Here is a 26946-nt window from a genome sequence, read left to right as displayed (position 1 = left end):
ACCAACCCCCCTTTCTCAGTGGCCATCCGACTGGTTAAGCCGTGGTGTGAATGGGTCGAGGCTGGGAGAGTGTGAGAAGGCTCAGGAGTGGTCAAAGAGGCCGCTGAATAGAGAGTTGGATTGAGACATTCTGCCTGTTTAACACAGAAGTGTGGAGATCTGTGTGAGAGAGGCAGAGTGGAAGAAAAAGCTTATTTTAAGTTTGAATCTCTTTATAGATTTTGTGCATTAAAGTGACGTGCCTGGAAAGGTTATGATGTGAAAGAAAAGTGCTGTCAGTACTGCCACAGGCTGCATTTGGGAAGGATGATAAAACTCGATTTGCTGTTCAAGCCTTTATCATGCAAGATGCTGGTGCCAACTTTTCCTGAATACAGTTTCACATCCTTTCTTGAGTTTCAGTTTCTTATTATACTTTGTCTCTACATTTATCTCATGCAACCATCACCTGTCTGGTATTGTGATGGCATTGCATTCAAACAAACAGCAGTTCAGGCTTGACTTCATAGAAACAGGGTTGATTTTTCCATACAATTTTTATGCTTTAATAGGTGACAGTTTACTTTTTGGACTCTTTTTGAACCCTCTGGAGCTGCCAGGGATGGCTTGATTGGTAGAGAGATTAAAATGCATCCACAGTGGAAAAACATTGCTTATTGCTATGGCAACATGGGCTGATTAAAACGCTACACCCCATGTTGCAGAAGTAATTTGATTTGGAATCTGGAAAATGTGTTTCCCGCATAAATCATCAGACACAAAACACAAGTACAGAAAAGAATGTGGGTAGTAGTATCTACCTTTAGTCCTATAATATATAAATATATTTTTTCTTACCTATTATTATCATATTTTATATGTTTGATCTTCTCTTGTCTACCAACAATTACCACACAGATTTATTTTTATAATTTAGTCATCATTCTTTTTTTGCATCACAAGCCACAAAAAATCCACTGAAAGCTTGCTGCTCATTCACATCCTTTCTCAGATATCTTTGTGGTAACTGCATCCAAAACAGATGACTTCACTGCAGCCCAAAACGTCTTTTCCTGTGGGCTTAATGACTGTTTTGGATTATGTGGTTGGAGAGTAGACATTTGATAAAAGCGATTTTTAAAAGGGGTGTTCCTCTAACACCTGCCTGCGGCGGGGTCCTGTTCCTTCTGCTGTCACTGTCGACTCCTTTTAAGTTGACTGCTGATTCCTAAACGGTCTGGAGGTGAAACCAGAGCAGCCTGTGCACTGCCTCATTCCAGAGGCGTCAATTTTCACATAATCTGGTGTCATTTTGACACAATAGAGAAATATTTTAATTACTGTAACAGTCCACTTTGAAGAAATAGAGCACCCTTAAACCCACTTATCACCCCATTCCAGTTCCCCAAAATCCATGTCCAGATTCCATCCCAGCAGGTGCCAGGCTTATTGGCATGGCGGGGCCTTGGATAACACCAAGTATGGATGCCAGGCAGGGACCTCCACCCCTCCTCAGAAAAGCCCCCTTGCCAACATGGCGCGTCCTGCACAGCCACGGTCATTATTTCAGCCTAAATAGATTAAGCTAATCATGTTATGTAGTGGTAAGGCGTAGCCGAGAGAAGGAATGAAGGGCTGGCTGTCCTGCTGTTGCCATGCGGGTCTGAAAAAGCAAACACTGAACTGTCACATAGAGCCTGATAAACAGCAGAGGTGATATCGGTGTGTTTCTAAATCTTCAAAACCATCAATTTTGGAAGTAACACACTGTACATTATTCACAGCATCATCCTATTCCAGAGTCTTAGTTTAAAGGCTTCTGGGGAGACTTCTTTTGACAAGAATGAACTGATGGTAAACACCATCTTCTTGCAGAACAATCTTTTATTGAAGCTGACATATCCTCTCGTGTCACCCTGAGGTTGACAGGTTTTAGTGTCTTTCACTGAATGCATTACCATGACATTCATTCACAGACATCCATGGTGCCCAGCTAGTCCAATCAATGGGACCTCACATTTTATTCATTCAGTACTTCAGTTTATAACTAAATACCTGAAAACCTGTAGCATTCCCATCAACTTCATCTGTACTCTGTGTTAAATGCTAATCAAACAAAGATCACTGGGAGCATGTTAATGTCCTGACATGAGATTGTAGCTGTGCTTTGCCTAAGTGTTTCTAGACTCTTAGCGTGGTTCTAATGAAACATCTTCATTGTCTCAAATCTGTTACAGATGTTAGGGATCTTCTGAACATTTTCTTTAGATAAGGCTTGTAGATAAAATGTGTCTATTGTTAATGTACCAGTCAGGGTAATCTAACGAAGGACTTTTGTGCTGCATTATTGAAAAGAAGGATCCAGTGGTTTTGGAGTTCTATTAGGGGCTAATTGTTGGGATATTTATGTCTCTATATTCATGCAAGCACCCAACTTTTTGGGAGTACATTATTACTTGCTAGTTGCTGAGGTGCCCCTATAAAGAGAATGTACTGGTTGGAGTGTATGTCATGTGATGGTTAGATGATGACGTAGAAAATCCTGTCAGATCATGTCAAGCTCCAAAACCTATGGTGCAACTCAGTAGTGTGTGTTGTTAACCTCTCCCTGTCTGGAAAACATCTGTACATTCAATTATATTTGATTTGTTCCCGAGCTTCAGTAGTGTTCCTATCATGACTGCTGTCACAAGATGACCAGTTAATGTCAACATTGTAATAAAATGTGCTTCAGTCATACTGTAGCCATCTAAAGGTCACACATTGACAAAATTCTGCACTGCCTGGAAAAAAGATATCATAAGAACCACCAGAGTGCTTTCTGTCTGGTAAGTCGCTTCCCTCTGCTAATAACACAAGTGAGGACATTCTGATGGGATGAAAGACAGCACAAAGTAAGCCCAGTCCAACACATTCTCAGTCTGGTTTATAATTTAGTTCTTTGCTGTAATTGCACACTCTGAACTGCTTTTCCAACACGTTGCCTTTTAGGAGTGACGAAAACTTTGAAAGAAAAAAAGGGGGAGTCATTAGTGGTTGTAAGGTTACTGTGGTTGGGAATCTGGGGATTCTTTCAGAGAGGGAACTACTCACTTTTCTTACCAAGCCTGATAAATCTATGGTCTTCCCATATGAAAATTCTTGTGCTAAGTCCCCTAATATGCCAACCACATGGCCGCTTTTAGCCCTGTCCAGCCTGCACACACACTTAATGGAAGCCTCATGGCTGGACGTCATGTTAAACAGGCACTTCCTGCCTTGAAAACACATCCATTTTCTCTCTTTAATCCTTGAACAGAACATATGTAGATTCAAAGCATTTAGGTACATCAAAGACTTACAGTCATGTACACGTAAAAGCACAGAAACACAGAAACATATGGTCATTAAGATTCAGTTCTACATTCTAGTTCCCTTAGCATAGACCAGTTATTACACATTACTATGCTGCTTGTATATAAATGATATCTTACCGTACACAGTTTTTTCTTTTCTGTATCTCACCAATTTTGGCTCCAGTTTTGCTAATTGGTAATTATAGGTTATGTAGAATGCCATTCCACCATACAACGCTGTTGTGGCAAAGTCATTTATGATATAATCACTGTAATATAAAAATATGTTAAGGCTGCCTGGATTACAGGGGGATTCATGAGACCATTCCTCCCAGTGAGCTGAACCTCAAAGCAAAAGCTGAGACCAGCTGGGCAAATACACCACAAAATGATGTCACATTTCCCCATGGAAGGACATTAGGGGAGATGGAAACACGATGCAGGTTTCTCATAAAGACGCTGCAGGAAACGGTCACATTTCCAAAGCCTGACTTTGTGTTTGCTCTCCTGCATCGCTGAAGTTTACAAAGCAGACAGGAAACAGACTGGGTGGTAGATGGTATACAGTAGAGAATAAACAGCAGGCACTCTGGGGTGTTGCATAACACACCTGCATGGAGGGAAACGAGATGACAGGTCAAAAGTTGGGAGGGGGAAGGAGGTGGGGGGCAAAAGAAAGGTAAATAGCAGAGATTAGTGTGTTCTCTGTTTTCTTTTGGCTTTTTAATGTGATGTTGTAATCATAAACAACCATTAATGCTCTTGATTTGACTGATGCTCTGGACAATGGCTTGATCCAGACATTAGTGTAATTGTTTATATGTGTGGTTTATGATATGCAAGTTTCCAAATGCTGCTTGCAAATATTGCATATGGCCTATTTTATGAATTGGTTAGGAAGAATAACAACATTTCTTTTAGGACACCCGCACTCAGAAATTCCACGTCGCCAAAAATGACTCATGCCACCTGGACTCATAGAAGTCCACAGAGTTCTAACGCTAACATTCCACCTTTTTTGTCTTGTGTTGTTGTTTTCCTCTGCAGCCAGAGGAGGTGGAGGCTCTTCATTCCCATACGTTCCGGGTGAAGGCTTTCAAGAAGACCAAGCACTGCAGCGTCTGTAAGCAGACCATCATCCAGGACGGACTCATCTGCAGAGGTCAGTCGCCTGTCCTGAAACTCACTGTAGCAAATGTGGTGGTCCCAGACTGACAGTCGTTTTCAATTCATCTCAGAGTAATCTGGTGTTTGCTGAGCTCCACCGGTTTAACTTCTCACCTTGCTGACATACCTGAGTATCCAGTGACAGCCCTGCTGACCACCTCGGAGGTGAAACCAGCTTGAAACCTGAGGTGTTTCGAACATGTGCCAACACATTTTCATTTACACTGTCGTCAAAGTGAGCTGATTGTAGTGAATCACTATTATGGACTGAATAAGTAGTTTTAGAACTTAGTGCTGAACAAAAGCAGCTCAGCCTTGATGCACTTTGTTATTTGCTCATCAAAAACCATTAAAAGACTATGAAAAACACACAAATCATCCTAATCTGTGTTGTAAATACTAGGGAACTAAACAATTAATCCTGTGTGCGTTGCTTATAAAGGCTAGTTTTGTATTGAAATGAACATACTACTACAACTGAAGTTCGTCTGAATCCCAACATTGCAGTGATCGGTTCACTTACTGATGTTTAGAATAAAGAGCATTTCAAAGGCGATGCGACTACTTAGCTGCTGAAATTGCTTTCTCCCTCTTGTTCAGATCAGAATCATAGAATCTGTGGATCTGTTCTTTCTTGGCTTTATGATGAAAACACTGTAAGCCGTTTTCCACAGCTGGAAGTTACAGACTGCAGAAACTTTGTGTGTTCTCCGCCTGCAGGTACTGCCCCTATGGGACCTCTTTCAAGGCTGTTTTTCAGGGTGAAAAATGTATCCACTTTGAAGCAGGTACTGGAAAACTGCTGGTCAGGACTCCACACTGATTAGTTAGAGCAACAAGCAGAACTTTTTTTCAGGTTTCTTGGTGTCCTCATTATTAGCATTAATCTCCTCTCTATCATCACCATCAACAATGTAAAATTCACCACACGGGCTAACACAACAAGCCTCCATTGTTTTAATCCTGTGTGCTCATACTACCGAAGTTACACTAGCAACTACAATTTGTTGCTGTTTTGCTGCACTCTGAGTTAAGGTTGTGGTTGAAGCTGTCAGATCCCACACCACAATGGAAACAAAGGCTGAAAGGACAGATTAGGGGGCCATTCCTGTTAACATTTGCTCCACCTCATACCTGCCCCAAGTTCTTGCAGTGAAAAACAACCTAATATATCCCAGAGTCTCCTTGGCAGTAGTGTGTCTGGTCACAGCTGGACCGGTTTTAAGAATGCTATTACCTTGACTTTGGCTGTTGTGATGTACTGATTCTTTTAGCCACAATAACTGTGTAGGAAAAATCATGACAACCGTAACTGTCACATGAGGCATTTAGATGTCGATTGTGAAGAAGTTCTTCCACACTGAAAACTCTAATTGACAATTACATTGTCTCACAAAGTCTCGATTGTGAAGAAACGCAAGAATTCTGCATGAAGCTAATCAGTTTCTCTAACTTTATGTTATTAAATCACAGAAAGCACTGATAATAAAACGGGCAATGCAGGGTCAGTAAATGTTCACTGTCAGATGCTTCAGTGAAAAAACCTACATTAGATTCTTATTATGAAGTCTTCTGTTGTCTCTTTGAGCTGCAGAATTGAAATGTAGCACCTCTAGCAGTCAGCTGTGTTTTGTAGTTAACTGTCAGATCTTGTCATATCTTTCCTATTTTGTTAAGAGACGGTTTTCAGAGTCTGATTTTCATGTTCGATTGGTTTGAAAGCTGACTTTAATCCTTTGGTTGACTCACTGGCTATGTGTTAAAAATTACTGCATAAAACCGGAACAAGCAATGTAATTTAGATCAAATCGAACTGTAATCAGAACTCTCCTTGATTACTTACAACAGGGTTTTACGATAACTGCTGAGACAATGAAGGCAATATCGGTTACAACATCCATCAGTGGTCTAAATGAGAGGAGACCAGAGGTTAGCCGGGGTCGTCTCTGTGTCGAGGTTCACTCAGTGAGGTGGCAGCAGAGCAGAAGAAGCTCCAGGGAAGCTAAAGGTTAACAGCTTCTCAATTTCCTAAATGGTGTTTACTAAAGAGTCAGTGTAGTTGACTGACTGCTCAGTGATTTGCATAGTTTGATCAAAGCAATCATCTGTTATAAAACAGAGATGGAAACATTTAAGGACGTATCTGTTGCTTTGATTTAATGTACTGTGAATACGCTGCGTAACCTCAACAGGGTCCCAGTGTGGAGCAGAATTTTACGCTTCCATTGTGTTTTAAGCCTACACAGATGCCACTTGGGCGCAACAGAAGTATAATATGCAACATCAAACAATTGCAGGAAAGTAACTGAGATTCAGTACTAGACTTCAATGTGGTCGCTGTTTTCTGAACTGTTCGGATGCTGGAAACTTTTCCCATCTGGTGCTTCGACTGAGTTAAAACAAAACTGAAGAATATATGACCTCGGTGAGCTGGGCACATCATGCTGCAGTGGAAATGTCTGTTTTCACAAAGATAACGTCAAATGAAACCATGCGGAAATGGCTGGATGTGTGGTTTGGCACTCCATGGGGGAATATTTAGCTTGCAGCTTCCCAAACACGACACAGGACGGCTAGAAAAGATGGCTTAGGAAAACATCAGCATTTTCTCTATATTGGTTTCTTTTCAGCCCCTTAAAGGCTGAACCTGACACATTCATGATGTGCCGTGCACCAGCCTGTGCTCGTTTTAGACAGCCTGAAAATGTTCTGGTGGAGCTGCTCTACTAGGTGTCACTGTGTCTACTCTACAAGATGTAGCAGGAAAAGATGATGTTGGCACACAGCGCCTTTCCTGGATAAAGAAAGGCTTATAAAATCAGTGCAGCTCACCACCTGCATTTACTCTGCACTTCACTCTGTGATCTAACGTGTGAGTCCAGATGTTGTTGTTGTACGTTGGGTTAAGTATGTCATTAACTCATGACATTAGCATTTTAGTTTCTCAGTCTGCACATGATGCAGTATTTTGCAGAAGCAAATCTGTATCCGGTGCCTTGCAGCCAAAAGAACACATATGAAGCAGTGTGAACTATAAGCGGCATTTACGAAGACAAGCTGTTAAAGCTGTGATGACAAATCTTACTCTCTTTCTTACCAAATAGGAAAATGATTACTGCACAGTAAAGTAAGGAGCGGTTGACTAAAAGACCATTTCCTTCCCCCAAAAAGGATTTGTTACATTTTGAAATACTTGAAATATTTGAAAGTTTGGGGTCATCCAGGCAATTTCATGTTTTCCATGAAAACTCACACTTTTATCCATGTGCTAACATAACTGCACAAGGGTTTTCTAATCATCAATCAGCCTTTCAACACCATTAACTAACACAATGTAGCATTAGAACACAGGAGTGATGGTTGCTGGAAATGTTCCTCTGTATCTCTATGTAGATATTCCATTAAAAATCAGCTGTTTCGAGCTCGTATGGTCATTTACCACATTAACAATGTCTAGACTGTATTTCTGATTCATTTAATGTTATCTTCATTGAAAAAAAACTGCTTCTATGTGATCCCACATTTTTGAATGGTAGTGTATTTCTAGCTTGGTAACGTTTCTACAAATTATAATAGCAGCTGCTGTCAGTTTGTCCAGGCTAAATACCACTCAGTTGTGTGTGCGCACAGTCACTGAAGTGTTCTCATAAACTGGCACAGGACAGCACCTGGGACTATTGTCTGAAGGAGCTGATTTATAGGAGGAATAAACCGTCATGACAAGATGGCACTGAACTGTATTTTGATTTAATTTATCTCGGTGTAATTCTCTTCCTCTAGCTGGGTCTGGGTTTGGTCATGTGTACGAGGAAAATGCAGTGTGTGCGTCTTTGTGTGTCTGTGTGTGTCTGTGTGGGTGGGACAGATTTACGAGGACGACACAACGTGAACAGGATACTCGTGCTCAGACAGCAGACATCAACTACTCTCTGGTTTTCTCTTTGTCAGCCTGTCCTCCTGTCCTATGACTCATTAAATTCCTATTTTGTTAAAACTCTAAGCAACTAGAAAAATGGAGTGCAAGGTCAAAGGGTGAAGAGATGGAGCAGTAGAAGGCAGTGGAGTCCAGTATTGTGTATTGTCAGATATCTGTAACATCATTCTCACTTGTCAAAACGGCCGTTAGTGACTGTGTAACAAATAATAGCTGCAGATGTCTTAAATGCCATTATGACTGGTCTGAATTGTTGTGCCTGACGCTACTCCTCATGCGAGGAATGAATGAACTGTAGACATCTGTAATGAGAAAGACATGAGAAATCCTAGGTCTACTCCCCCAATATTTATGTGACTACATTTCTGTAACCCACAGCAATTACTGTTACGTTCCAGTGATTTGCACTTAGTAAATGTGCCAAGGATTCATTCTGAATTTGGGAGTCACTGTTTTAAGTACTCTGCACCTGCTTCCTGGAACTCACTGCAGATCACACTGAATCTAAAGGAACTCATCACCCTTGGAACTTTTAAAAACTGCTTGTCACACGTGTCGTTGTTTCAATGTAAATTCTTAATCCTGTTACTTTTATATAGCATGCATTTTTATTTATTTTGTTGTGTGAGTTGGTGTTGTCTGTTTAAATTGTTGCAATTTTAATGTTTCTTAGGCTGCAGTCTTGGCCAGGCTTCCCTTGAAAAACAGGTCGTTGTATCTCAATGGGGCCGACCTGGTTAAATAAAGGCCAAAAAACAATAAAGAAAAAAATAACAAAGAATGGTCATAGTAATGTCATTTGCCCTCTGAATAATATTGTGGATATCTGAAAGGTTGTTTTTGATGGAGAACTGATATCTACAGATACATATCCGGTTAAAATGCCATATTTGCAGTGGACCTACATTGCAAAGCAGTGGTAAACATGTTAAACAGTGGGCTAGGATGCGGCATTTTTGAGTTTGACATACACTACAGTCTCTAGGACCAAATCGCTCCAACATTTGTCCCCCAACTTTACAGCACTGCAGTACTGAATTGCTGTACTACGCTCTTCAAAAAGTATTTTGACATTTTGGGAAATATGCTGACTAATTCTCTTGCTTGTTGGGTAGGAGGGTTAATACCACACTCACATCTGTACACTAATATGTATATAATATGTGCTTTGCATCAAGTCTGAGAGCTGGTGGAAACAGCCAACTTGACTTTGCTCACTAGTTAATCAGCTAAAATCAACATTTTGCCAAACTCTGAGGGATTCTGTACAAACATTTTCAAGCTGTTTTGCGAGCTTAAGTTGCTGGTTGACGGATTTTTCCTGTTTTCTGCAGAACTCACCCGACGGATAGTTTTGACTTTCTCATCTCACTTAGTGCCAGAAAGTGAGTCTATTAGAGAGGATGTTTTAGGTGGTTGGTCAGAGTGAAGCTGTGCCAGATCCACTCTGTCAGGCCCACAGTTCCTCCCTCTGCTGCTCTTGTTTACTAACAGACTCCAGTCACATGGTCTCCTAATGACAGGAGCTCTCTGACTTCCTGTCTCTTCAGCGGTTGCCAGGATACAAGGTGTTAGTTACTTTGACAATAGCATGTTGATGCAGGTCACGACTGCTGTTTTCCAGTAAAATAAAAAAAACAAAAAAAGTCCCTGTGTGTGTGTGTGTGTGTGTGTGTGTGTGTGTGTGTGTGTGGTAGGGGTATTTTTGGAGAATAGGCCCTGAGGGCAGGAACTGGCTTTTATATTCTTTCACTGTAGAGCAGTTTGTGTGCGGGGGCAGGACAATAGACCGCTGCTGTGCCCTTTAAAAGGCTAAGTACAACTGGGAGACTTAACCAGTCGATATGAAGTCACCTTATTTTTTATTTATAAGTGTTCTGTCTAAAAGTTCTCCCCTAAATTGACAGTAATTACAAAAGTTTAGAATCTTCCTTCTGTCTCTCACAGCTTCTTTATTTAGCCTTTGTATCAGTGCGTATTAAAGCTGTCTAGCTTGAAGAAAACGTTAAAAACCACCTTTAAACAAACCTGCAAAGATTGTTTAGACATGCTTTGCCGTGCAGGGTGTAGCTCTGCTGTGGTTTGTCCCGACCACGCCGCCGGCCTCTGGGGATCCACAGATCTTCAAAGAGCGGCTAGACAGACTACAATAGCAGGTGTGTGAGTTTGACTGAGGGAGAGTGAAGGTTATCACAGCTCTGTTCTTGACTGCTTAGCTCACACAGCTGGTATGCAGCAAACTCCAATGAGGGTAAAAACACACACACACACACACACACACACACACACACACAGAGAACTGGCTGCATATAGAGCTTCAGTATCGAGACTGATGCAAAGACATTCTTATGTTGTTAAAACATGTGGAACAACAGTACTTTGATTGCTTAGTAGGCAGCCAAGTTCACACCAAGTCATAAATAGCACATTTAAAAAACAGCCAAGGTTGACCAAAGTGCTTTACAGTTCAAAATAGACAAAAAAGACATAATCTGTGAGGAAATATACAGAGCAAGATAAACAATGCCATAAGTGAAGGTGTGAGCGCTCAACTACAATTAAAAGCCAGAGAGTACGTATGTCTCTTCAGTAGGTACCTGAAGGTATCAAGAGGCCGAGCAGTTCTAATTTGGTCAGGTAAGTGATTCCACAGACTGGATGCAGCCACAGAAAAGGCCCGCTCGCCTCTGTTTCAGAGTCTGGATCTGAGAACTTTAAGGACCATCTGATTAGCCGACCTCACCGATAGAACTGGAGCATGGACCTGTAAAAGCTCAGATAAATAAGAGGGTGCCAACCCTTTTAACACCTAAAAACAAGCAATAAAATCTTAAAAACAATTCTAAAGTAGACAGGAAGCCAGTGGAATGAGGCTAAAACTGGAGGGATGTTCTCCCGTTTCTTTGTCCCTGTTGGAAGCCGGGCAGCAGCATTTTGAACCAGCTGGAGCTGATGAAGAGACATTTGATCTGGACCGATATATAGACATGGTCAAACATTAAGCTAACAGTAACTCCTTGGTTTGGCAGAAGTCGTTAGCCTAATAAGAGTAGCAGACGGATGAAGGAAGACAGTGGGTTTCCTGTAAATGATGGATAGTGACTGTCCCAGTCCAGAATCATTACACTAAACACTCTAGGAAACTGATTGGACAATGACTCTTCTTGAATGTTGTCAGCAGTGCAGAGTCTCGTTATGCTGTCAGATTTAGCACTGATTCAGTTTCATCTTCTGACTTCTAACATCTCCTCACTGTTTAACTTCACTGTTGGATAACTTGCCCACTTTTGTGTCATGTGCACAAGTTAGCTAAGGTTTGACACAGAACAGTCTCCACCATGGCTGGTTGATGCAGCTACAGTGCCACCTGCTGGATGAGCTCAAACATTGCAAATGTACTGTTCACACCTGAACCTGTTGTTCAGCTCCACATGAGTAACTTCAAGACAGATTTATTTAAATTTCCACATGCTGTAGTGTTTGTGGTCTGAACAGGGACTTAGTGGTTAGCACTGTTGCCTTGCAGCTAGAAGATTCCCAGTTTACGTCCTCACCTTCCCGAGATCTTTCTGCATGGAGTTTGCATGTTCTCTCTGTGCATGCGTGGGTTTTCTCCGGGTACTCCGGCTTCCTCCCACAATTCAAAAATATGCTGAAGTTAATTGGTGATTCTAAATTGTCCGTCGATGTGAATGTGAGTGTGATTGTTTGTCTCTATGTGTAGCCCTGTGATAGACTGGTGACCTGTCCAGGGTGTCCCCTGCCTTCACCCTAAGTCAGCTGGGATAGACTCCAGCCCCCCGTGACTCTAATGAGGATTAAACAGTGTATAGATAATGGATGGATGAATGTAGTCTTTGTGATTGTTTTTATGTCTTTATTTGTACATATTGTTGCATTTTATTGCTGACTACGCTTCCATCGTCATTGTGATGAAAACACTCACAGTAAACACATTGCAAAAGACAAACTTTAGCACTGGACACATGCATTCACACCATTTGACCAATCAGATTGGACACCCAGTGATGATGATATCAGCCCATTAATTGGCGACTTATCAACGCACGTGGTTCTCATTCATTCTGTCCTGTATGGACCTCCTCCACCTGCTAGTAGGCTCAGAAGACATGTTATTATCCAGTCTGACCACTGATAACCCGAAAGAAAGTTTTGAGAATAACTAGACAATGTGGAGTAATATGTGGTAAACATAGCGACAGTGCGTATTTTTACTGAACCTAAATGTTTTTCAGACCTAACCAAGTAGTTTTGGTGCCAAATCTTTAAACAAACTGCCCAGATGTATGGTAATGATGTGTGATGACAACACCTGTGGAAAGGGATGATGACATCCAGTTCAATAGATCAGGCCCCAGGTAGCTGTCCGCTACCTCAAATGACTTTGAGTCAATCTGGCTAAAGAAGAGAAGAGCAAAGAAAATTTCAGATGTTTTTGCTTTGCTGAGTTTATATAAAAATGTTTTAAAGTAAACAGCAGGGAAAGTTACACTTTAACTTCTTATGATTACAACCCCTTAAATAAATGTTCTTTTTAATTGGTTAGGTATTTTATTTATTAAAAGTATATTGGAGATACACTACTGTTCAAAAAATTTGGGGTCAACCTGGCAGTTTCATGTTTTCCATAAAAACTCACACTTTTATTCACGGGCTAACAAAATTGCGTAAGGATTTTCAAATCATCAATCAGCCTTTCAACATGATAAGCTAACACAATGTAGCATTAGAACACAGGAGAGATGTTGCTGGACATGGGCCTCTGTACCTCTATGTAGATATTCCATTAAAAATCAGTAATTTCCAGCTAGAATAGTCATTTACCACATTAACAATGTCTAGACTGTATTTCTGATTAATTTAATGTTATCTTCATTGAAAAAACTGCTTTCAAAAATAAGGACGTTTCCAAGTGACCCCAAACTCTTGAACAGTTGTGTAATTTATTTAATTTCTTTATTTAGTCTGTGCTTTTTGCCTGTATCTATAAAATCAGAAAGAAATGCATAACTTATACGCACATTTCAATGCTTGCTCATTCATCGCAAGTTGTACTATCGTTACATAATTTGACCATTTTAATGCACATTACAGAGTTTATAATATATTTACCAGCAAACCTGCAGCCATACTTCCTGCTCTGTTCATTGTTTAGAGAAATGAAACATATTTCTGACAGTCGAGGCATACAGTATCTCTGCTGTCTGCTAATAGGGTAAGGATAAAGTTGAGAAAGAAGGTCTTCTTGTGTTCAGCTACAGTCTGCTGAAAGAATTAATATTTTAGAATCTGGCCTCTCTGGCTGAAGATCCATGTACATTCTATAGTAAAAGGCTCCTCTACTATTTGCTTCATTTCTTCTTCTCTGTCTTTGTTACCTGACTTATTTTGTTGGGAACGAAATTGCTGGTTTGTTAACTGGTTATCTTTTTGCTAATTCAAACACAAAAAGAGATGCTAAATTTACATATACAGAACATATTGTGCTTTTTGTGATGGTGATTATCATGCAGCACATTAAGAGAAGATAGTATAGTATATATGCTCGCCATTTTAAGTGAACCTCATAGAAAAGAAAGCAAAGTTGCAAATTAGATGGCACTTGATATTTTCAGAATTTCACGTTAAAGAATGTTATTTCAAACACTGCCATTATTTATGTGACAAAACATGATGGAGAAGATCCACTGCAGTGTGGAGCTTCTAACCCATGCCATATGAGTTTTCTCAGCAGATGGAATATGCTCTGTCGCCTTCGATTTCTTTTCTGGCTTTGTACAAAATTTTTATCCATGTTGACTCAGAAGTTCAGACTAATTCTTTAAGTTCATTCTCAACTTTGAAAAATATTATTTAGCGTGTTTATTTTGATGATATTATTTATTTATTACTCATATTTCCTCGTTTTCAGTGCTGCTGGGTAGCATAATTGTGTTTAGAATAATGAGACAGCAGTCAAAAATGTAACAAAACATTTGGTGAAATACTTAACAGATTCAGGATCCACAACCACTAGGTGGCAGCAGAGCCATTTGTTTCTACTGGCGTATGCTCATCCATCTGTGCAGAACACATCTGCTGCTGTCTTTCCGGTTAAATTTTTCAATTTTCTGCACCAACCTCACAGCGGAGCTTGTGCAGATCGTTAAATCCACATTTGTCAGGTTTTTTTTCTTGTATTTACATACTCAGGTTCTGTTTTTTGTAGCTAGCTGCATGTTGTATCAGGGGAAACAGCTGTTTCAACAAAACAAAGTCAGACTAATACTCACAGTGACACACACACAAAACCAGACAGAAAGGTAAACAAACAGAAGTTATGTTTTGTCAGGATGAAGCAAACAGATGCCACAGATCTGAATACACAAAATGATTCCATGGGAACTCTGGCTCAGGCTTTATTCTACTCCCCTGCAATGTTTTTGGGGATCTCCCATGGAAAGAAAGCCTCAGCAGCTGGGTGAAGGTGGAGCTTTGCCCACAGAAACCTAATGCAGGCAGATTTTAGATGGGGAAAACGTGTGGGCTGAACGATGACACCCCTATGTGAGTCAAATGATGGATAGTGATGAGTGAGTGTCGATAATTACTAGCATTAATACTTCTCTACATAGAAACTGCAGCATGTGCACAGCAGAACATACCAGGCGGAGTATTGAATGGAGTGTGTCTGAGTCAGAACGAGTCTGAAAGAAAAGTTTCCTTAACATTCTCACTCTGTTGATTAGGTGGTTAGCTTGTCAGATAGCTACAGTATATTACACATGGATCAGGTATCTGTTGTAAAATGATGAAATCAACCACATGTTTTCAAGTGTTTGCAACGACACTTTGTTAGTCTTGCTCTAACATAATGTCCTGTCCTCTTGCTGCATTAGTTCAAATGTTATTTCACTTTTTAACACCAAAGTGGTGCATATACAGACTCGGCATGTCATTCAGTAGCCAGCAACAGCAGCATTGTCATTTGGATTGATTTCAAAAAAACACACTCACTACTTTATGTGTGGCTTTGAACCACTGTGCAGAGATTTTTCCAGGTAAAGTAACACAGAGGTGCTGATTCAAACACACACTGGCTGTTTATAAGCTTCAGATGGAGATAAGAGAATGAGGCTTGTAGTTTGATATGTTCCTTACAGTCAAACACCACAGCAGAAAACATGTTAGTTGATTAATACTCCATCCTTCAATTAGCTCAACCTGCTTTGCCCTGCAGAATGTGACAACACGCTGGAGCCTATCCTAGTTGACACTGGGCGGGGCAAACTCTGAACATGTTGCCAGTCGATGGCAGGGCTAACACAAAAAATACAAGCGACCGTGCACACAAGCCTGTCTACTGTACAATCACCAGTTCATGTAACATGCATGTCTTTGGACTGTAGAAGGAGGCATCCAGAGCACCTAGAGAAAACCCGCGTAAGCACAGGGAGAACATGGCAACTTCTCACAGTAAGACCCTGACCAATCAGCTAATCCAAACCCAGAACCCTCTTGATATGACATGACAGTGTTAATCACTTCCCTCATTTAAATTCTTTTATTTTATTTTTAAAGGCTAAATAGTTTTCTAGAATAGTTATATGTATTTGTAGTATATGCACATGAGATTCCAAATAGTTTTGGGGTATTTATAGCAGTATATTAGTGACTGTTTGATGTACTAGAGAGTATTGACAGTAGCATGACTGTTTATAGAGAATAAAGTCAAAATAAACTAGTGCCACTGCTTATTTTTCTCATAATAAAGGAACATGTCAGCCTGTATAACTGTAACAGTAGTTTTAACAAACCATTATGGAAACCAGAAAAAAGATATAAGGCTCTAGATACACACACAGTACTTAAAAGATCAAGGCATCGTGGGTTTTGGTTAGAAAAATAAATATGATACAGTCACATCATTAAAACCTTCCTAACATTATGAAGGTCATCGTCTGATTATCGGGGTGTGGATACAGGACCTCTGGGGGTGTCCTGTGGTGTCTGGCAGCAGGACATAGGCAGTGGATCCCTGAGGTGCTGCAGGGTGAGCTCTCTGTGGATCAGAATCGTTGCTGCACATTGTGCCGATGCTGGATCAGATTTGGATCTGCTTAGTTTGGAGGCCGATTCAATGTCTTGGGATCTTTGTTCCTCAAGCTGTTCCTGTGCAGATTGGTGGTGTGGCAGGGTGCATTGTCCTGCTTGTCGTTTCCACGGAGGGAGGTGTGCTTGGTCTGCACTACTGTTTAAGTGGGTGGTAATTGCCAAAGTAACATCCACATGAATGCCAGGACCCAGTGTTTTCCAGCAGAACTCTGCGTGGTTACGACATAACAATGTTATTCACTTCACCTCTAAGTAATGCTGTGGCTGATCAATGGGCATAAAATATGTAGAATATTAGATGTTATTAGATGATATTAGAACACATGCTATGACCTAGGAATATTAATATGGTTGAGCAGGGGACCCATAAACAGGGACTATCGATGCAGCGGTCATCCAGCTCATGGCCCTTTGCTGCAGGTCTTTCCCCCAGTCTTCTCCCCACTTTTCTGTCTCGCTCTCACTGTTGTCCTACCAAAAAGGCCCAAAAATAATCTTTAAAAAAGTAATCACAGTTATATAAAGTAAACAGATTTTTTTGTAGCTACCACTCTATTCGTTTTGCTATCTGCAGAGTCACATGTAACTTCTGTCCACAGTATATGAAAAGAGGCATCAATCATTCGGTCATTAGTTAGAGATTTGGTATGTGCCTGTGCACAGTGACGCACTGTGTATGTTAGTACACCGTATGTACACGTGCTGGTGCTCACGTGTTTGGGACTGTGCATGGGAGGAAATAAAAAAGGAATAAAGAGAGATGGAGAGAGTGAGAGCGAGGAGGGGGAGGAAGAGGAAATTCTCCAGCCCCTGCCCTCTGATTGTGTTCTGTGTTGTAAGGGGTCCAGCCCAGCCCTGAGGGAGTCCACGTTCTGTTCAAGGGACCAGGGGAAGGAAACCACCCAGCCTCAGTCATACACCCCTACCTCTTTATAACCCCCCTCCCTCCAGTGTTGCATAGCATATCGCAGACTCAAAGTCAGATAGCAACTGGTGTTCCACACTCCTCATCATGTCCTCATTCTGACCAACCCCCGTCCCTGCCGTTCTCTCACTTTTCCTAAATTCCACCCCCAACACTCTATTATTCATCTTTTCCACAGATGTCCTTTTCTCCAATATCTTCTCTTTTCTCTTCTGGCATCTCCTTTTCTCTCCTCATCCTCCATCCCTCCTCATCACTGTGCTGCTTTCCTCCCTTCTCCCTCCCTCCCTCCCCTCTCTCCACCAGGAACATTTCTGCTCTGTTTATTCTCCAAAGCTCCAACTTCCTAACAAGGTAAAGCCTAGCCCGCGTTCTCTGGGCTCGCCACTTTCACACCCAATATGGAAGTCCTGCTTCTTGCCATGTGGCCCAGGAGATCGTTGTTTACTGGAGACTCACGTGCTGAGAGCCATGCTGGACGTCGTCCTGATGCACAGACACATGGCTTTTATGCTTATCAGGCAAACAGCCAATTGTGTTTGAATTTCACATATACAGGAACATTCCCCGCCACTTACTTTATGTCACAGTATGTCAGAAATACTTTGTGCAGGCCTCAGGGTACAGACATTCTCACGTGCAGTAGAGAGACACTAGTTTAGACACCATTCAACTGTAATTTGACCATTTTTGTCTTGGTTAATTATTTAAACTTTATCTTTGCACCTTCTCACCTAGTAGTAGATGCAGTTTGCCCAATGTGAACCTTAAGTATGGCAGTGATGACAACTGATAGCAACCATTTATTGGGCTGATAATCAGATCTTTTGATTTGCCTTGGGATTGTAGATGTATATATATATATACATTCTTTTAAACACCAAGGATTCTTATCTGCAATAAGGTGTCTTTAAAGTTGAGACTAAAGGACACTTCTATATGATACGGTCAAATACTCCAACCTAGCTGCAAAATTGGCCTGATGGAGAGCTTTCTCAATAGCAGCTTTAAAGCTATTGAGGTCAAAGAGTCCTTTGAACTGCCCAGAAACCTTGAATTTCATGACAAATCGGCAAGATCATGTCTTATAATGGAATGCACTGGGGCCTCTCCTAAACACATTGTGTGGGGAGATACTTTTCTGTTTCTTATAGAATTTGCTTGACTTTTACATTGCTGGTCCAACAGCAAAGCAAATATAAATCAGCTGAAAATGAATTACTTTTAACATAATTCTTAATAGGAAAAATAATCATTAATTGTAGCCCTAGATTAAAGTTTACTGGCTCCTCTGCGGGTTGGGTTTAGAGAATAGTTCTTGTGAGAGTCAAGGGTATAAAGTAACGTGTTTCATTATTTTTGCCCACCGAGCCCTATGACTGGCTATGTGGGTCAGGTTGTAGAAGCGCTCCATTCAGTTTGACTCTGGGAACTCAAGTCTTTTTGAGACTGAGTGTATCCCGGTAGGATTTCACGGTGCCACCCACATTTGAAAGCCTCTAATTAAGAAGTCAAAATGACTTTAAAATGTTACCCCCCCAAGTGCAAATATAGCCCTGCGAGTGCATAAATAGAAACTAAATGCACCATGATGTAATTACACATTTGGCTCGAAAAAGGATGCTTCTCACTTTCTCTAGTTTCAGTATGTGCACACTTTTTCCACAAAGGAGGTAGAAGTTACTCCACATTTTTCATCTTGTGTACATTTTACAGTGAACATTTTTAAAATTCCTGATACGGTTTCGATAAATGAAGAGTTCTACCAGTGACATGTCAGCCAAGTAAACCATGGGTGCATGTGGGTTAACTAAATACAAGTCTTGTCCACATGGTGGTAAGTGATGCTAGTAGCTTTCTGTGAAGGAAGGAAAAGAGGAAAATCATAGGAGCTTCAGTAGAAATCAACTGGACTTGTCTGGTAGGTTCATGAAGACATTTCACCTCTCATCCAAGAGGCTTCTTCAGTTCTGACTGAACACCTCTCATGAGAGGTGAAACGTCTTCAAGAATCTACGAGAGAAGTCCAGTAGATTTCTACTGAAACTCCTACTATTACCATGACCTGGGTGACTGAGAATCTACGAAAGAGAAAAGAGAAAAAATCCTCAGGATAGGGTCCTAGTCAATGTAGCTGGTTGCTTGACCCCTCACTGCTCTGAGCGCTTGACCTCTTACACTGAACAATGCAAAGAGCTTTTTGAGGTCTTCAAGAAGTTACAAAAAATCTGAATTTAAACAAATGATATTTTCAAGGGAAGCGCCACAGAAGGGAAGAAGAAATTTGTGAGCAGATAGAATGCAAAGGGATTTTTTGTATTACAGCAGTTGCATGATTTTGGCTCCCACAGTGTTTGTATTTATTCACCAACTGTACATACATTAGCTATAAGCAGACTATGTGTGTTGGAGTGTGCCAGTGGATTTGCATACTTGCTAACAGTGAACAGCAGCATTGTTACACATTCACCAACAGGGGACTGCAGCGCTAATGGGGGACACAGATTAGCTAAAAGCTAGCTAGCAACAGACTGTGTGTGATGAAGTGTGTGTCTGTGTACTTTGTCCAGTCTTTACTTTTTCCTCTTGTCTCTGTACATTTATGATGCTGATTTGTGAAAGCCCTGCAGTAGCTCTGTAGCAGCAGTACATCATATTTTTTTTACAAAAGGTGATAGCTTTTAAATGCCGTATTTAAATTTATCTTTATATATGATCATGCTGTCTTGAAAATTAGCGCCACTGTCTGTTAGACTTCGGGGAACATTGATTTAACTTAGACTCTAGTCTTCACTGAACTGAGATGACAGATTATTTTTTAATACACAGTGTATACCACATGTGCTTTAAGGACCATGCTCTATGATTAATTTACACACATCAAAGAGAAGATTGTGTTTAAGAAGCATAATGTAAATCATAAACAAGGAAGACTGCAGGAAGAATAAGGTTCAGAAAAACACTGAACTGCTGACATTACACACTGTAACACAGGCATGAGCTCCACTATCACACACTGTCAGGACTGGCCTCCTTCCAAATTCATATCAATGACTTAACAGCTAATCACAGTAGATATTACAGTTGCTTTGAAAAATGTGGCTCGAGACAGAAAGAATAAGTCATTACATAAGGTGCGGAGCGTTCCAGTAAAAGCATACAGCCCTTTCCTTTATTTGGAAAACCTACGCCTCGGCACACTGAATGGTGTTTTGGTTCTCTGTCCTTTGAGAGGATCTGACAATTTATGAGCTGCTGGTCCAGGTGCTCTCCCCTATTGACCCTTATTTGTGGACCCAATGGGAGTCCACAGAGAGGGAAAGAGGGGAAGCTGCAAAATACATGTGTCTAAATTCTGCAGCTACATGACTTCTTTGTTCTTGTTTGATTAGATTTCCTAGATTTTAATGAATTTAAATTCATTAAACACTAACATAACTTTGTCACCTTCCAAAGACCTGAGACATTATCCCCTGTAGTAGAGCTAAGTCTAGACTATAGACTGTATATAAATGACAGATCTAACCCAACGACATCACCTGCTTGCTTGTGGACTGCCACTTTTAAGCCTCAGTTTTGAAATGTGGTATTCCCAATCTTGGTCCATTGAAACTGGACGTAACAAGCAAGGGGTGGGTCTGACTTAAAATTCAAGGACACTATGCACACTCACACAGCACTAACATGTAGTAGTAACATTTATCATGTGTTTGAGTATATGAATAACCCCATTTCTCTGTGGTACATGTAAATACCATGACCTGAATATGATTAAAACTGGGATAAGCCTCATATTACTGTGTATAAAAATGCAATCCATGATTACATTGGTCTTGTACTAATGTCTTGTAAAATTTTTTAACAAAATGTAGAAAGAAGAGGGGGAAACAAGGTTACAGTTTTTTAAAACTCGACCCTACGTTATTTTGGAGATGGAATATGTCCAAGAGACAGTAAAATTGTATGTAAGAAAATCTGTTTTAAAAATGTTGGATATTTCATTACATATTGCATTGTAGTATTCTGACTCTAGACCTCAAGAGAAATGGTCAGAGAAGGAATGAGAGGTTGGAGGTGACCCATTGTATATGTGCGTGACAGATAATGGCAAAATATCTTGAATTATTCATCGCACTGGAAGTTGTTTAGTCTGGAAAAACACTGTGTGTGCTGTAATTAAGATGACACAATGGCTTGTTTATCATGTGCGCTTGAGGTCTATCTTGATAAGCATCTCTTGAACATTTGTGAAACTACAGAACTTTGTTTGATAGTGTAGATTTTCGTTCATCCAAGACATTTCAGTAGAAAGACCACCACATGTGGCTGTTGATTTTACAATTAGTTTTCACAGGTGCTCCACTGTTCATAAGTTAATTAATCCAATCACGTGGACATTGGATCACTTACAGTGTTTTGTCCTTCAGAGTAATGAATTAAGCCTTTGATAGGGAGCCAGAGTCCCAAGGGCTCAAAGCTGACACTGGGCAGGCCTTCGAACAGCAGACGATATTTGACTTTGACCGCAGAACAAACACTGTGGGATTTGAATGAACCTTTTGCTTTTTCATGCCTCCTTGACAACTCCTCAATGTCATGCTTATTCCTGCACCACATAGTCTGGATTTCTCCATGATGTTGGGGAGATTTTTATGAACTGTGAAGTTAATTTCATTTTCTGTTTTTGTCTTTTCTCTCTAGTGTGCCGAATAGCTTGCCACAAGAAATGTGAAGTCAAGGTAAGAGTCATAACTATTTTCAAAAGTTCCACCTTAAAGACTGAAAAGGGAAGGCAATGTGTTTATGTTTAAAATCTTGTTTAAAAAATACTTGCATATAATATATTTATGTGGATGCCCTGGTAGCTCAACTGGTGGAGTGGTCGACCTATAAACAGGGGTTATAGTCCCCGATGCAACTGTCATGGATTAGAGTCCGACTCATGGCCATTTGCTGCATGTTCTTCCCCCACTCTTCTCCCCACATTTCCTGTCTCTCTCTCCACTGCATAATACATTTATGCATCAGCTATGTGTTGCCTTGAAAAGACATGAGAGCGGCTCTTTAAAATCTGAACTTTCCCTTTAAAATGCATGCGAGCTTATCTGGAGGAAATATAATGTTTTAGGTGGAGTCTTTAGGATATGTGCACATATACATGCAGATGTTGAGTTAGGTGGAGTTTGGTGAGTTTATGCTCTTCAAAAATCTTAAGAATGTCTAAACAAGTGCTCTTTGTACCAGAATGTGTTTACATTGGATGAACTCTTGCGTCTTGGAGATCGCCCCGAGTCTAAAAATAAAAGACCTCTGGATGGAGTTGTTGCTCGATTCATCTTGTTGTGGAAAGGCAAAGAGCATGTACAAGAAAATGGGAGGGGAAATGGTGAAGCTGAAGTTCCTACAGGATTATTAGAAAGAGAAAGTTGTATATTTGTGCGGAGTTACAGCTTCCAGAAAGGGTTTACAACAGGATTTGCACACACAATTATAGAGCACATGTGCACACCTACATACACACCCTTCATCTGGTATCCATTATTAAAATGGGTGTTTGTTGCCAGCTTTGCCCATTCCCTATTTTACTCGCAGGAAATGCCAGAGGTGCAGGGCAGACAGGCCACACTAAAGACGAGGTGGGGGCTTTGGCCAGCCATCTGGGACAGGCCCCTAGTGGAAAGTTATCATACAAAATGGCTGAAATGATAAGCTCAACTCCCGCCTCCTGGCTCATTTCTCCTTGCATTGCAATATTGTAATTTTTACCTCTGAGAATGCAAATATGTTAGGGAAGTTCAATGACTTGATTTACCAAAATGACCAAAAACATGTTTTTCCAATAAGCTGCAATTGGATGCAATCACAGGCCACTTTTTTTAGGTATACCTGTGAAAACTAATGAAATCCAATCCAATCCAATCTCAACCATAATTCTACTTTTAGGAAGCTTCCACCTGCTCAGTTTTTGTTCATGTTGACAAAAAAGGTGATAATTCTACTTTATGTTTGTAACTGAGGTCATGTTGAGTGATGGTGGTGTATTGGACTGCATTACATTTAAAAATGTTCCTACTAGTTTGTTCACTCTGTCATCATACATGAGGGGGGAAAATATAGTTAAGAGAGTTTGGTGAATCTGACTTGGAGCATTCTCTGAAAAAATAAGAGACAATTAGCATAAGAAATTTTCTGATTGAAAATTTTCTTGCATGAAGCTCATTGTGTGGTTCTAATTTAATATTGGATTTAAGCTGGTGCTGTTAACAGAGACTAAACTGTAGCAGCTATTAAGACGGTAGTCACCAAATTTAAGGAATACCTACTCTTCAAACAAGCGTTTGGTCATGGGGGATAAAAAACATGCATGTTGTCTCTAGTTTACCTGGACTGCATTCTACCCTTCTATCCCCTGTCTTAGCTACATTGATGCCGTGCTGCTATCTCGCAATGATACAGAAATCTTTAACAAATCCATGGATCAAGACTATAAGCTGCATCACTGCCAAAACCTAATCAGTTGGTGCCTGTGTCATTTCTGACCTTCCCTGAAAATTTCATCCAAATCCGTTATTCTGTTTTTGAGTAATGTTGCTAACAGACAGACTAACAGATCAACAGACAGACAAATGTACGTCTGTCGTCACATAACTCTGCCGCATTCCTTGACGGAGTAATAACACAGGAGAATTAGCCTGCTGTTTTGAGACAATCTGTTTGAACAAAATGCAGCCACACCAACGACTTCTTTGTTATGGTTGCACATTAAATAAGTTAGACCTAGCAGTCTGCATTAAGTTGGACCAGTTGTGTAACGATGGGGGTGTTTACAGGCGGCCTGTTCCTCCCCCCACCAAGAACGTCTTTTTCAAATTTGTAGTCTAATTTATTTATACAGGAGATCCCCACAAAGATTTGTCTGAATAGATCTTATTGATGATGAATACTTGCTCTTTTTCCTTTGTTCTCACAACAGCTTACTTAAATTTTTATGTTGTTGCATTGAAGAACAAAGTGTGATGAATGAAAGGGAATGATACATAGTTGTTGATAACATTTGAATTTCAGGAAGTCAGAGGTCACATCTGTGGGAGGAGCCGTTTCAGAGGCCCAGAACAAACTGCCAGTTTCTATATATACAAATCTGCAACTTTCCATCTCCAAAAATCACAGCAGCATTTCCTTTTCTAAACATTTCAGCTCAAAATGCCATAGCTTTGGCAGGAAGCAATTTGCGAACAAGCCTAAGATGAAAAACAAGGGAGTGACTGCTACGGGGTCAAGTATGATTTCTATCGGCCCTCAGTCCGACCTGCGAGACTGCTGGGTACATTTTTATGACTTACTTATTTTGAAAACCAACTGAAGCTCTCCTCTATTTGCTGTCAGTCATATATGATCTTACATGTTGGGAATCTACAGCCTTGATAATAACCTTAAGCTGGGACAGTTCTAGCAAGTACACTCTACTGTTATAAATCTCTGTCTGCAGATAAAATAAGACTAATATGTGGCTCATATTTAACCTGGCAACTGCAAACAAATGGTCACAAAATGTGTCCTCATGCCTGTTTGCTCACAACTGGATGTGAAAAATGTGTTAAATCTTGTCAGTAAAATTTCCCTTCTGGGTGATGACAGGAAGGAGCCAGAAACAGAATGCTAGATCACTCTGGAGGTATGAGACAAGATGGATTTCAAAGTGACGTTATCCAGATTCTTGTAATGTTCTACTCACATTTCACTACCTGTCCACTTCCATTTTCTATTGTTCACTTGTGTTCCTTTTTTTTTTACTCAAACTGAACTCCCTGACCAAAAAGTAGAGAGGCAGGATGTCTGGAACTTTCCCTCTATCCTGCTGTGAAAGCATTAAGGAAAGGTAAAACCTCAGACTGCTTAAGAGCTCATGGGCTACTCACGCTAATTTTACTCTGAAGGCGTAGCTTGTATTCCACGGTAGCAGCTCCCACCATGCAATAACATAGTAAATATAGATTGTAGTGGTAGTTTTAGAAGAATTATTACTTACAGTTACTTAAGTTGTCCTTACTGTCTATTCTGTTCTTTATTAAGAACATACTCTTTTTTATGCTGCAAAATAATATGTCTTTGTACTGGAAAAACAACAAATCAGCTTTAACTCATACATATTATTACATAAATAGAAAAGAGCTTCTTTAATGGTAGTTGGTTGGGTAGAATATAAAATTTCCGCGATGCAGACACAATTGAACATCTCCCTTCTCTCTCCAACTTGACATGCAGGCTTCCAGTGCAAAAGAGCCACAATATCCATATAAAGTAGGAGTGGAGGATGGAGGCATAAGTCAGCAACTGGACCTTCACCCTGGAGACAGGGGTTTATGTCTTGTGGCCATTATTCTCAGACTTAAGTTTAGTTTTTACACCTTGTTTGGATTGATTGATTGATTTTCTAAAGCCTGAAAACTGACCCAAGCAAAAATCAAGTTTCCTCTCAGATCACTTAAATGAATATAAGCTGAAAGATTATTGTAGGTTTGCCCACAATAAGGCAAAAAGGTAGTAATGATAATAATAATAATAATAGTAACTAGAAAAACACTCAGAGAGTGCAGTACTCTGCCAAAGCTGTTCATTCCCCCATATGGTATTACCAGAAATGCAGCATTTGTTTATTAGTTATTGATGATCAGAAATCACAGCAACATAGAATGTGGCCATTTAATATAGATTAACCCACAAACAAAATGACATTGCGCATGTGTACGTTACATACAGATACCGAATCGCGTGACCTAAATATGTAGCAGACGGCAGAAATTGATGGGACTTGGAAACAACCCTACAATTTTATCAATTGTTCCCTCTATTATTTCTGACAAATAAGTCCCGTTAAGTCCACAGCGGTTGATTTGTAGTAGGATCACAATCATGTGATCATCAGCAGGCGGCTGACGTAGTGTTCACTTAGTCATAGTTACAGTGACGCCGTGCCGCCATCTCACAATGATACAACAATCTTTAACTAATCCATGGATCCAGACTATAAGCCGCATCATTGCCAAAATCTAATCACTTGGTCCTTGTGTCATTTCTGACCTTCCCTGAAAATTTCATCCAAATCCGTTTATCTGTTTTTGATTAATATTGCTAACAGAGAGACAGACAAACAGACGGACAATTGTTCTCCGATCGTCACATATAACTCCGCTGCATTCCTTGATGGAGTGATAAAAATCTACCCCAGGTTTAAGGATAAGACTGGTGTTATTTTTGTTATCATGAAATCCCATGAAAAGGTCAAAATCAATGTTGTCTCTTTAAACAGCTGGGCACAATATTTTTTAGAAAATGTTATTCAAACAATAATTGTGGATTAATACAGGTTGAGCATGGATTTAGCATTTCGAGTAGCAGGGAGGAAATGTAGGACTGAACTAAGCTACAGTTTAAACAGTGTAACAGTGTGGCTGATTGATGTGTGTGACACTTGTTATGTGAATCAATTC

General features: G+C 40.3%; 1 protein-coding gene across 16 annotated transcripts in view; it reads left to right on the top strand.

Moving 5' to 3' along the window:
* The window catches only part of tns1b (tensin 1b), a 200269-nt gene that overhangs the window by 54481 nt on the left and 118842 nt on the right, over nucleotides 1-26946 (top strand). For all 16 annotated transcript variants that reach the window (XM_055015174.1, XM_055015159.1, XM_055015168.1 and 13 more), the window contains exons 2-3: nucleotides 4362-4476; nucleotides 22157-22194. In XM_055015174.1, the coding sequence (XP_054871149.1) occupies nucleotides 4362-4476; nucleotides 22157-22194 (153 nt within the window). The remainder of the gene's footprint in view (nucleotides 1-4361; nucleotides 4477-22156; nucleotides 22195-26946) is intronic.

This window comes from Amphiprion ocellaris, chromosome 11 (genome assembly GCF_022539595.1).
Source record: "Amphiprion ocellaris isolate individual 3 ecotype Okinawa chromosome 11, ASM2253959v1, whole genome shotgun sequence".
Classification (NCBI taxonomy): domain Eukaryota; kingdom Metazoa; phylum Chordata; class Actinopteri; family Pomacentridae; genus Amphiprion; species Amphiprion ocellaris.
Note: the sequence above shows the minus strand (reverse complement) of the source record. Positions and strands in the feature narration are given on the sequence as shown.